The following is a 12,826-nucleotide window of genomic DNA, read 5'->3' on the forward strand; positions in this document are numbered from 1 at the left end:
TTACTTTCCAGGGCCACAGGAGTGATTGTTTCATTGCTTCTGACATTTTCCCTAAGCAAGTCAACTCTCATCAGAACTACTTGATTCTTTACTTCTATTTCCAGTTTCTGGCTGAGTCTATGAAATATGTTAAGTCAAGATATATGTGATTGAAAAAGAACTTCTATATTCTGTGTAAATAATATTTTGTAGTGGTATTGTTTTGTTACAAAAATATGTTTATATCCATTTTGCTATTTTATGTAGATGCTACATCCTTTGAAGACATAAGTCCACATGGTATTAGTGATGATTCTAGTACAGGATCAAGAGTTCATGGTAAGATTATGGTCCTTTATTTAGGGAGTACACATTAAATACTAAATGGGAATGCTGACACTCTTGCATTGAAAAGTAAATGTGGTATTGCCAGCAAGCATGTTCTGTCTGTCCTGAATCTCACAGTTACTTCTGCCATTTCTTCAAACCTAATCCTCCCTTTTGTCCTTTTTAATATTATTGTTTCTCTATGTGTTTTCTGTTTTTTTTTTATTTATATAAATTAGGCATATATGACAGCAGAATGCATTTTGATTCGTTACACAGTTGCAGCACAACTTTTCATTTTTCTGGTTGTATACAATGTAGTGTTGCACCATATGTGCAATCATACATGGTCCTAGGATAATGATGTTCATCTCATTCCACCATTTTTCCTCCCTCTCCTTTACCCAATCAAAGTTCCTCCATTTTTCCCATCCTCCCCCATTATGAATCATCATCCACTTATCAGAGAGAACATTCAGCCTTTGATTTACATGCTTTTTCTTTTAATCAAGGTCATTTATAAAATATGCCTGCACAATCTCCAAAGATAATTTTATTTCTATTTTTACATAAGCTTAGTTATAAGAGTTTAATTTTACCATTGGTTTGTAAATACTCATTTTGGCAAAGGATGAACTTTAGCAAAGTTTCTACAATTGAATATTTCAGATTGTTTAATTTCCACCTGAAATCATATGTTAAAAAACTTAACCATTATTAATAATAATAAATGGATAACATAATAGAGGAATTTCATGGAATTTTAAGCAGGGTTTTAAGAAGTAGTAGCATAGGGCAATGTGAACTGTACGGCTGTTTCTATCTATTGTAGATAGGACTACAATCTGAAAATGTCTTTGCTTTCTAAACTACAAGATTCACCTGTCTGTGGGCATGCTTAGTCTGTGAAAGTATGCATGATTGCTTCCTCAAAGCATTCTGTGATCAGAATGTACAATTCAGTGTTATCAGCTTAGAAGTTTTATCACACTGTCTCCTGATTTTTTCATTTAGCTTCAAGACCAGCCAGCCTTGATAGTGGCAGAACATCCACTAGCAATAGCAATAATAATGCTTCACTCCATGAAGTCAAAGGTATGCTGTAGGTAAATTTATTAATGTAATCCATCCATTTCCAGTACTAATTAAAAGTTTGGGTGGGGCTGAGCCTGTAGCTTATTGGTAGAACACATGCTTAGCATGCACAAGACCCTGTTTTCAGTCCTCAGCACCAGTGGGGAACAAAGTTGGAGATGAGATGACATTTCCAGGATAAAGTGTGAAATACAAATCTGTGTTTGGAACATAGTCTTTTGAACATTTGTATTTTTTTCATTGTAATACATATGTATTTCAATGAATACTAATGTAAAAACAGGAGCAGTTATTTTGGTTTCAGTTTTTCATCTTCACAGATAAAATATTCGTGTTGTACATAAAAATTGTTCATAGGTCCTTATTTTACTTACATTTTGTTGGACATCTAAGTGATTGTCCTTAATTTTCTTATGATTCATGTACTTTAAACTTACATTAGGGCTGGGGATGTGGCTCAAGCGGTAGCACGCTCGCCTGGCATGCGTGCGGCCCGGGTTCGATCCTCAGCACCACATACAAAGATGTTGTGTCTGCCGAGAACTAAAATAAATAAATAAAATAAATAAATAAATAAATAAACTTACATTAATCATATTTTAGAAATACTTTTAGCTTAATTTATCCACAAAATAAAATTAAGCTTTGTTCTTTTTAATTTGAAAAGCAGTTGTCTGTGTGTGTGTGTTGCACAAGAACTATATGGATGCATATTGCTCATAGAAAGAATTATTTCAATACTTCTTCGTCACTTCTTAAATATGCATTCAGAGGTGAGGCTTTTATGTTAAATGTATGGAAACTTTGACTAAAATCTTTTTCTTTGAAGATATACTGCCTTTTCAGATGCTGGAATTATTTAACCAATCTATTATAGTTATCCTGTATAGTCCAGAATTATCAAATTATATAATGAATATATTCTGGTGCTTTGAGGATTATAAAATTATTTTGTCTCAGTTGTAATTTCATCATGAATGCTATGCCATACTGCAGTGATGTAAAATATCTGATTTTGAGGGATTTAAAAAAAATTTTTACAAGCATATTATATCCAGTAAGAAAACATAGTATAAACTGTGAAGAATTTCTTTTTATTTGAAAATTTAAGAAAATGCTATTGCTGTGAAATGTTACATAAGTTGGGATAAATTCTTTCATCTCCCACTTTACTCTCTGTAATTAGGAAACCATGGAATGTTTCATTTTCTGTTTTGATGTGTTATACAGTTTTTTATTGATCAAAATAAATCAGTACTCTTTAGGAATAGTATCAATTTTAGGGAGCTTTATTCCAGAACTAACTAATTCTATATAATTGACCTTCAACTGAGTCTTATAAGACTATGTAGGCAACATACCAACAGTGGACAGTAGGAACAATAAGATGATTCATTAAGAAAAGAATAAAACAGTAAATATTTGATTTCATATTTTACTGGAGTTTTCTAACTAACTGTATCATGTCTCCATTTGACTTACCTTATGTGTGTGTTATTTAAATTTTAATTTAAGTATTCAATTAGGATGAACAGAACCTTCAAATAAGTAAAGGGAACTTCACAGAGAAACAAAGAACTAGAAATCTTTTCTTGTTTTACCTCTGTTTTTTTTTTTTTTTTTTTTTTTTTTTTGCATTCAGAACAGTTTTAGATTTTAACATCTTGAAATAATTTAAAATTCATGTAATCATGTTCTTGACTAAATTTTACAATTAATTGAGCCTGAATTTTTAAAAATGTATTATTCACTCATCTGTTTATTCATATATTTAGTCATCAGTATGTTGAATGTTTTCTATGTAAGGGGTTCTCTTTAGGCTCTGAGAATTATGGTAAAAGCAAATTTTTGTCCTCGTGGAACTTAAAATATCTGTCAATTTGACAAAATAAGGAAGCAAGCTGTGACAGATAGTTGTTAAACTGATGAAAGATTAATGTGGTTTACTAAGCGTTTCTAAATAAAACCTGAAAATAAGATTGACTATTCATACAGTAAGAGTCCCATCAACAAATATTACTGCTTATGTAGTATTAATCTCATCTCTATTACTGAAGTCTCAACATACCATTTACTCCAAAAGCAGGTGCAGTTAATAACCAAAGCAGGCCACAAAGCCACAGCAGTGGAGAATTTAGCCTGCTTCATGATCATGAGACTTGGTCCAGCAGTGGTAGCAGTCCAATCCAGTACTTGAAAAGACAGACCAGATCAAGTCCAGTGCTCCAGCACAAAATGCCTGAAACACTAGAAAGTCGAGCACATCACAAAATCAAAACTGGTTCCCCTGGAAGTGAAATTGTTACTCTACAACAGTTTTTGGAAGAAAGCAACAAGCTTACCTCAATACAGGTTAGTTTTATGTATGATGACCTTAATTAACATGAATATTACCTCATGCAGTGGTTGTAATCCCAGGGTTCAGGAGGCTGAGGCTGAAGGATTGCAAGTTCAAAGCTAGCCTCAGCAATTTAGGGAGGCCCTAAGAAACATAGTAAGATCCTGTCTCAAAATAAAAAAGGGCTGGGGATGTGGTTCAGTGGTTAGTGCCTCTGGGTTCAAATCCATGGTGCCAAAAAAGAAGAAGAAGAAGAAGAATACCACAAGTTAAATCACAAGTTAAATATCTGTTTGAACTTTAGAGCTTTTTTTAAAAAATTCTGGAGTGTTAAGAATTACCAGCATCTGTATATCATACAGCTCAGTATATCAGGAAAATCAAAACATGGCTGTATTTACTGATCTGTTTTATTTTTTTTTTAAACAGTTAAAGTCCTCAAGCCAAGAGAATCTCTTAGATGAAGTAATGAAAAGTTTGTCTGTCTCTTCTGACTTTTTGGGAAAAGACAAACCAGTTAGCTCTGGTCTTGCCAGGTCAGTAAGTGGAAAAGCCCCAGGGGACTTCTATGAGAGACGGACAACTAAGCCTGAATTTGTGAGATCTGGTCCTCGAAAGACTGAAGATGCATACTTGATTAGTTCTTCAGGAAAAACTACACCAGGCACTCAAGGAAAGATAAAATTAGTAAAAGAAACCTCTCTGTCACGACAATCAAAAGATAGCAATCCTTATGCCACTTTACCCCGTGCAAGTAGTGTGATCTCTACTGCCGAAGGAACTACACGAAGGACAAGCATCCATGATTTTTTGACCAAGGACAGTAGAGTACCTGTATCAGTTGATTCACCTCCACCTGCTGCTGATAGCAACATCACTGCAGCATCTAGTGAGTACCATTTACACCAGTGGTCCTCTCATGCATTTCACAGTTCAACATGTGCTGTAGATTCTCATGCCCAAAATGATTTAGCTACAGATATGCTTGAGTCTCTATCTGCCCTGACTAGAAGCTCAAGAACAGAAAAGTCACATTTTCCAAACCAAACTTTTGCTACTTTTAATGTATCTAATGAGGCATTTGGAATAGCAACTAAAGATAACATAGGATCACTTACTATGGTTCATTCATCTCAGCCATTCTTATCCCTGAATACAGAATTAGTTAGTAACATAAGTGGGTTACCTCTCAGATCAGTCACCAGAGATACTGACCAGGTTTTTGCCCCTTCGGATAAAGCTGCAAAGAAAGATAATGAGCAGTGTTCTGATAGTCAGAACCCTAGTAACAGTAACTCACAGTCCTCTATAGATAGCAATAACCTTATCATTCCTGCATGCCTCTATCCTGATGACACAGAAGCTGCATTGTTGGTTTCTGAGGATAATCAAACTGTTTGGTATGAATATGGTTGTGTATGATCAAATTTGCACAATACTTTGATGTTCTTTAATATGCACTGTGCTTCTCTCATCTGATTTGAAGAGCTGCTATTGAAAAGTATCATTTGGCTAGTTTTTTTTTTTAATTTGAAAATTGTGGCATTGTCTTCAGCTGTATGTGATGGCATGTATATATACATAAATGTGTAACCACACCAAAGCCTGCATGAAATATTAATTACATTGTACATTGTATGCATGACTTTAAAAACCTCAACTATATGTGCTCCTCTTTCACATTTTTTGTCACTTGATAAAGAGGTTATTACATTGATATCCTATGCATGTTAAAATAGTTGCATGTTCTGTTTCCAGTAAGACATTTCAAAGTCATATTTGCTTTGTTGCTTACAAAAAGCGAATGTCCACTCACTCTGCTTCTTCATCTTCTGCTCCTACTTTTCTCTCTCTCCTTTTTACCCCCAGAATGTGCACTTTATATTGCACATGTACAGTATTATTAAGAAAAATATGTAAAAAAATCATTTTCTTATATAGTTTAACTATGCTGTCTATTGTGCATACAAAGAAATAGTTAATAATGCAATTTAACATTTTGTGTAGCAAATTTTAATGATGCCCATGTTTATAAAACATTGTTCAGATTTAAGACATTGTAAATATTCATAAATTTAGTGTTACCCATTGAAAACCCCTTCAAATTTAAATGTCATTTACACAGTGACTAGAAGCAGTTGTACTAATTCTCTTCTTTGCATTTTCCTGATAAATACAACAGTTTAAGTACTATCTTTCCTTCAAGATGATTTATTTACTTGGAACCAGTTAACACAGTAGTTTTTCTAGTTCTTTTTTATAGACTCAAAGAGAAATAAACAATCATACTCAGTGTGTTCGAAATTTTTGTATTTTTCCTTCTATTTCAAAAGGGTAGCAAGTTTACAAAGTGAAAATCATCACTTCTGTAATTAATGATTAAAATATGTATGTATGTCCTTAAAGCAGTTTTTTAAAATTAATACATTTTTGCTAAAATGTACAATTAGGACTTGTAACCATTTAAACAAACAAATGTGTTTTTATAAGACAAATTATAGAACAAAAACAAATATAAACGCTGTAGCAAAAAACACAATATATAAGATAAATATAATTGCAAACTCTTAACTCCGTTGTCGTAAACTTTTTTTTAAGTTGTAGATGGACACAATACCTTTATTTTATTTATTTATTTATTTATTTTTATATGATGCTGAGAATCGAACCCAGTGCCTCGCGCATGCTAGGCAAGTGCTTTACCACTGAGGTACACCTCAGCCCTGTCATACACTTCTAAATTATCTTTCTATGTTAATATAACTTTTAAAGCAAACCAGATAAACTTGAATTTCTAATTCCCAGAATATTAAGGGAAAAAACTGTAATCCTGATTCACTTACATCTGGAGGAATATATCTTAGATCTGTCTTTGGAATATTTTTGCCATTTTGGTTGAGCCTAACTATTACTGAAAATAACTCAGCCTGGAATCTGGAAGGAATGCCTTGAAATGTGACTTTAAGAAAGAAAGAATTAATTATTATTTTATATTCATGATTATTAAGCTGTTATTATTGGACTAGAGGAAAAATCACAGAGAATCTTTGCTTAATGAAATGTGTATCCTTGGTAAATTAAGTCTCATACTTAACATCATTTCACAGACTAGGCTCCTTCCATTTGGTCCAGTACCTTACATCTAGGTAATCAGATGTACAAAATCAGAAATTTTCACCTTTTTTAGTACCACCTACTACACTTTCTGCATGAATACTTCATTCTATTTTACTATCAGTTTTTGCTCAGTTAGTCCTAACATTCCAAAATTTTGGGTACTAATATTTATTTTTCCCTCTGTTTTCTCTCTGTCTCCTCCCCCTGTCCCTCCCCTCCTCCTCCTCCTCCTCCTTCTTCTTCCTTTCTCTCTCTCTCTCTCACTGGGTATTGAACTTAGGGATGCTGTACCACTGAATTGCATTCCCATTCCCTTTTACTCCCCTCCAACCCATAGGGTCTCACTGAGTGGCCAAGGCTGACCTCAAACTTGCCATCCTCCTCCGTCAGCTTCCCAAATCACTGGGATTATAGTCTTTTTTTATCACCTAGTATCAGTTTAATGGTAAATATAGCTTAGATGGGAGCCATATATGATACAAATACAATTAGTGTTGTTCCTTTTCCATATTGAGTCAAAGATTGTTTTGCAAGTATTTCAAATTTTTTAGATATCATAAATCTACCCATAATACTTTAAACTTAAAATATTAACTTTATTCATTCAAAATACATTTAAAACTCATGTACTGTTATATTAATGTGGTTATTTTACAATTAAACTTATAGGAAAGAAGTATTTCCTCCCAAATAATTGTATGTGTATAGATATATAGCATATTTTCAAAATGAATATATACACTGTGCATGTAGAACAAATACATAACATTTCCATGAGTCCTGAAGATTGTCTGCGAATGCAGATTAGACTTCCTCCAGAAACCATCACCTGCCATGGAGTCATGAAATTTCCCCAAAACAAAACTAGTATCTTACCTCCGTTACTTCAGAGCAATTGAAGTAAAATTTTTGTGGTGGGGGAAAAAAACTTATAAATTGTACAGAACCATTGCCTCCAAAAATTTTGTTTAAATTAGCATAATACTTTCTGTAAATGAAAATTTACGTAGATGGCAAAAGAAAATTTAAGATAAATCAATTCAGACTCAGTTAAGCAGCTGCGCTTATTTTCTCTAAGACACCTCCCTGAATATCTACAGCTTCACAAAGGTTTATTTGAAAACAATTTGAAGATTCAAAATTATTCAATTTTATAAACAATGAAATTAAATAGCTTTTATATTCCTGAGTTAGGTTTCCAGAAGTTATACCCATATGATTTGTGCAATATTATACACATAATGTCATGCTATAGATCCACTTTGAGCAAAACAATTTTAGCTGTAATCAGTAAGAGTGGCATATTATTTAAAAAATATAACTCAACCCTAGTTTTCTTAGTAAATAATACAAATATTTCATTCTGGATGCTTCTGTTATATGCAAAATTATAGTTTACTTTAAAAACTGTATGTAGGTCTGAGGTTGTGGCTCAGTGGTAGAGCATTTGCCTAGCACATGTGTGGCACTGGGTTTGATTCTCAGCACCCTCAACACCACATAAAATAGTAAATAAATAAAATAAAGTTTAAAAAAACTGTATGTTACGTAACCATTTGGTAAATAAACAAATATTTACTAAATAAAGCATGTGAGCCTGACACACAGAAAAATATCATTGTTATAGGTTTTTAAGAAATAGTGATAGCTTTTATAATGTTTGTAGCTTTAAAATATAAAAATCAAGGGCTAGAGATGTGACTCTGTGCAAGACACCTTGCCTGGCATTTGTGAGGCCCTGGGTTCAATCCTCAGCCCTGAACTAAATAAATAAATACATAAATTCATAATTATATAAATAAATTTAAAAATTAAGCCAGGCGCAGTGGCACATGCCTGTAATCCCAGCAACATGGGAGGCTTAGACAGGAAGATTGTAAATTCGAGGCCAACTCAGCAGCTTAAGCAAGGGCCTAAGTAACTTAGTGAGACCCTGTCCCAAAATAAACAATAAAAACAGCTAGGGATGTAATTCATTTGTAATGTGTCCCTGAGTTCAGTCCCCAATACTGAAAAATAAATTAACGAATTAAGTGTGAAAATCATCTTTAAATAATGAGATGTCTATCAGGTTAATAAATTTCCCAGTTACAGTTTCCTTCTCCTTACCCTACTCAATGAGAACTCTTTAGTGTCTAATCTTCATGAATTGTTTTGTTTAACTTTGAATAAATAACATGAACTGCTTTTCTCCTGCAGATGTGGACAAAGTACAAGAAAGCAGACATTCAAAAAGCAGGTCTAGGGAGCAACAAAGCTCCTAATTCTATTGCCCACTACATGACATGTGGGCCAAGTGGTGAGTTTACTGCTTATAATGTAAATGAGATTAGTCTCATTTATACAAACTAACCAAATTAAGTTGAGAACAAGTGCATATTGCATTAACAGATGTAAATATTGCTTGCTTAATTGGTTGACTTTCTGTCTTGTTTACTAGTAAAACAAGATTAGTTGGTTGCCCTAGGTTTTTGCCTGTCAGGACAGGGAACAAATCTTTACATATTCTTCTTTTCCCTTCACTTTAAATTTAATTTTTCTGGTGAGTAATGATAATCTTTTTATGGTAAAAATAGAGCTTCCCCCACTATTTTGTTGATAACTAATGAGAATAAACTAGATGCCTATTCTATAAAGAAAAGTTGTCTCATTTTCTGTCACTCTCTCATTCCCATTGAAGTATCTGGTGCATGCTGTTCATAGTGGCTGTTCTGTAGTTAGTATCCCTCTTATCTTCAAGCTTTTCTTATATTTTCTTTCTTCTTTCTGCCTTTCAACTAAATACAGAGAGAAAAGTGTCCTTCAGTTTCTCAGTATGAAGCCTTTATTTCTGAAGTAACAAGACACCTAGCAACTATAGGAACCATTTTTTTAAAATCTTTAAGGAGACTTTTAAACAATCCTTCGTGAATAGAGCAGGCAAGAAATACAAACCTTCATTCCTTCCTTGAATCAAGGAGCACTACTGGATTCAACTGCCAAAAGTTTTAGAAGGTTTTAGGACTTAACTATACGTTGTATTGTTAAGCTCTACTGAATAAAGGACGTTCTCTCACTAAGGACCAAGTGTTTTAAGGTCAAGTGTTAAAAGAAGTACTCCAGGAACAATCTACTTCTCTCATCATTTGTTTATGAATTTATCTATGTTTGCTTAATGCTTCTGCTAAGTATTAGCCCAAATCTAGCCATTTATATTTAGTTGTGTAAATCTAAATTAAATGCTGTAGTATTTTGTGGAATGTACTATATATGAAGATACAGAGAAAATTGTTTTGGCATGTCAGAGCCTTTTTTTCGTTAGACTGCATGTGTTGGTACTTTTTTTTTTTTTCTTTTTAAAGTCAGTTATCTTGATGCACTGCAAAAAATTCAGTTTATAAGATAAATCTGAAAATTCATAACAAGAGATAGGAGTTATAAAAATATTAATCTTCCATATTCCTAACTAAGCTACACTAAGCATTCATATATTGATCCAAGATAAAAGTGTTTTTCTGAAACTTTTTTTAATAAGATGGTTTTCCACTAAATAGCATTCCCAAGGTAAAGCTGTTTCACTCTTTCACTTCTTTACTGTTGGGCTACGTATGTTTCTTTTCTTTTTTTTTTTTTTTTTAACTTGAGAGCTGACTGTTGCTTAAGAAGTTTTCTTATGGCAAAAATAATGTAAATAATTTATTACAATCTGCATTTTGCCAGGAACTCATTTATTATTAAGGTTATCATTTATTAATAAGAACTTTTCTGTTTTTGTTCTTTATAATATTACATTAAAGTTGAAAACTGAATAACAGGTACTTTTGAAATATTTGTATGCATTTGTTACCTTAAACATTTGGAAGAAGCACAAAAAAGTAGATTTAGTTAACCCAGAGAAACATCATTTTTTAGTAGTTCCAATTTTTATATCACAGTTTTATTTTCTTATGAAGTCCAAAAAACTGCATTGATACTCATTAATACAAATTCATTACTTAACAATAAATATCAAATAGTCTTCTGAAATAAGATATTGACTATTTTTTATTTTAATAGCACACTTCTTAGGCTCTCATTACCAGCTCTAAAGGACTTTTTAGAAATGATTCCTTATTCCTTAATATGTGGTTTATGAACTGTGTGTGTATCATCACTAACCCAGTAGCCATGAGAATAGCCTCTCTCCCCTTCCGTCCATCTGTCTCTCTTTTTGGTTAGCAGTGTTGTATTTATAGTTGTCTTTGGAAAGACCATCAATAAAAAAGAAAGAGAGACAGCATGTTTAGCTGACCAGAAATAGAAATGAAAATTAGAGAACTTGGATTTATTAACTCAGTGTCATCATTAACGTAGGTTTTGCCACCAAATAAAGTTAAATCTCTTTGAAACTCTTGGATGAAAGGTGCTATATAAATGTAAATACAAAGGATTCTTACTGAAATACAAATATTGCACAACAGAAATATTCAAAATCTATTCTCTAGACTTTGAGATCTCTCTATCACGACTCCCTTGATTCAAGTATCAAATTGGTAAATGGGTATCATGACAGTCTAGAGACACTTTGCATGTAAAAAATGTAAATTTATTTTTGGTTGGGTAAGTTGAAAGTAAATGTAGACATTATGTTTTAGCTAAATACAGTAAGTGGGTAACTTAGATTTATATTAACTAGCATCTAATTTGCACAGCTAGGACACATCCCAGAACTGTTACTGAAAAGTTGAAATTTAATGAGTGTGAGGTGGCCCAATGAAGATGAATATCACACTTTCACCTCTCCAGGATACTAATATTCTAAAATAGAGAATCTGCTGAATTAACCAGCACATTACTGTTTCTACAGAAAATGCTGAATGACAGCCTTTGAAGTACTAAATTTAAAAAGGCTGATCTAAAAGGACAATTGAAAAGAATCAAACAAGGGGACATAGTGAGACTGTAAAAATAACAAATACTCTCAATTATATTCATCACCTTTTTCATACCATTTCAAGAAAGGACTAGATAATAACCACATGAATATTTTACTTTCTCCAAAAGCTACCGCCAGAAGCAAACATGTAGGAAGCCACTCTTTTACCTTACATACATAAACTTCTGTCAAACAAAATAGTAAAGCCAACTGGAAACTCACCAGGGCCTATTCCTGATGAGCCAGACATACTTTTAATTTTCTGGTTCTACTCTGAATCAATACCTAAAACCCCTAAGGAAACTGAAAAATTCAATATACAGGGTAATAACTTTGGCCTAGAGCTGTAATCATGTGCTTCAAATCTAGCCATGTGGAAATGTTTTGGTCCAAGTTTTTGAATTGGTGGTTACCAAAGAGTTTATAAGACAGGTTCGTATGTAGCACCTTTCATGCCAGGCATGGTAAGGGCCTATTTTAAAAAACCACCGTGCGTGTAATAGAATTGCAGCCACCTCACAGATCAAGTTCTACAACCTGTACTGTCTTAACAGATTATGTCAGGAAATGAAAATGATACTGTACCAAATCTGAAATTATAATGGGAATAATAATGTATTCTAAATTACTTTTGTATTTTAAGTTACTTTTTAAAAGAAAAGTGAATTTTGTGTTTTTCTTTTCAACTGCTTAATCCCAAAATGTGTTTTTTTTCTTAAAGCCTTGAATGAGTAATACAAAAGGAGCCCATTTTATAACATACAAACTTGATGTACATGTTATTTGGATAATGAAATGCCTTAAAAGGAATGCTTAACGGATAATGTTGCACTTACAACCCCCATTAACAAAACCTGATTTTAAATGGCCTTTTTCTTTTCTAAGGGTTCTTTCTTCAGTGTTTGCCATTGTACTTACAACTGTTATTAAATACCAAATCAATATATAACTGTAACATTTCCTTTAAAACTAATGCTGATGAGAATTTGGAGTTGAATGGCAAAATGTTTATTACTTGGCAATACTTAATATCAGCCATAGAAATCCAACTCGTGAAAAGAGGCACCATTGTTTGA

At 32.9% G+C, this 12,826-nt stretch overlaps 1 protein-coding gene across 5 annotated transcripts in view; it reads left to right on the forward strand.

Moving 5' to 3' along the window:
• Ccdc88a (coiled-coil domain containing 88A) overlaps window positions 1-12,560 on the forward strand; it is a 124,341-nt gene extending 111,781 nt beyond the window's left edge. For 2 of the 5 annotated variants that reach the window (XM_046423793.2, XM_046423811.2), the window contains 6 exons: window positions 247-318; window positions 1,321-1,401; window positions 3,485-3,753; window positions 4,169-4,628; window positions 9,056-9,155; window positions 9,644-12,560. In XM_046423793.2, the coding sequence (XP_046279749.1) occupies window positions 247-318; window positions 1,321-1,401; window positions 3,485-3,753; window positions 4,169-4,628; window positions 9,056-9,120 (947 nt within the window). In that variant the 3' untranslated portion in view covers window positions 9,121-9,155; window positions 9,644-12,560. Of the gene's footprint in view, window positions 1-246; window positions 319-1,320; window positions 1,402-3,484; window positions 3,754-4,168; window positions 6,044-9,055; window positions 9,156-9,643 lie in introns of those variants that run through there. The other 3 variants (XM_046423777.2, XM_046423785.2, XR_006847034.2) reach the window with 2 other exon arrangements.
• The last annotated feature ends 266 nt before the right edge of the window (window positions 12,561-12,826 follow it).

This window comes from Marmota monax, unplaced genomic scaffold (assembly GCF_021218885.2).
Source record: "Marmota monax isolate L192 unplaced genomic scaffold, Marmota_monax_Labrador192_F-V1.1 WCK01_AAM20220418_F8-fsc00015, whole genome shotgun sequence".
Classification (NCBI taxonomy): Eukaryota; Metazoa; Chordata; class Mammalia; order Rodentia; family Sciuridae; genus Marmota; species Marmota monax.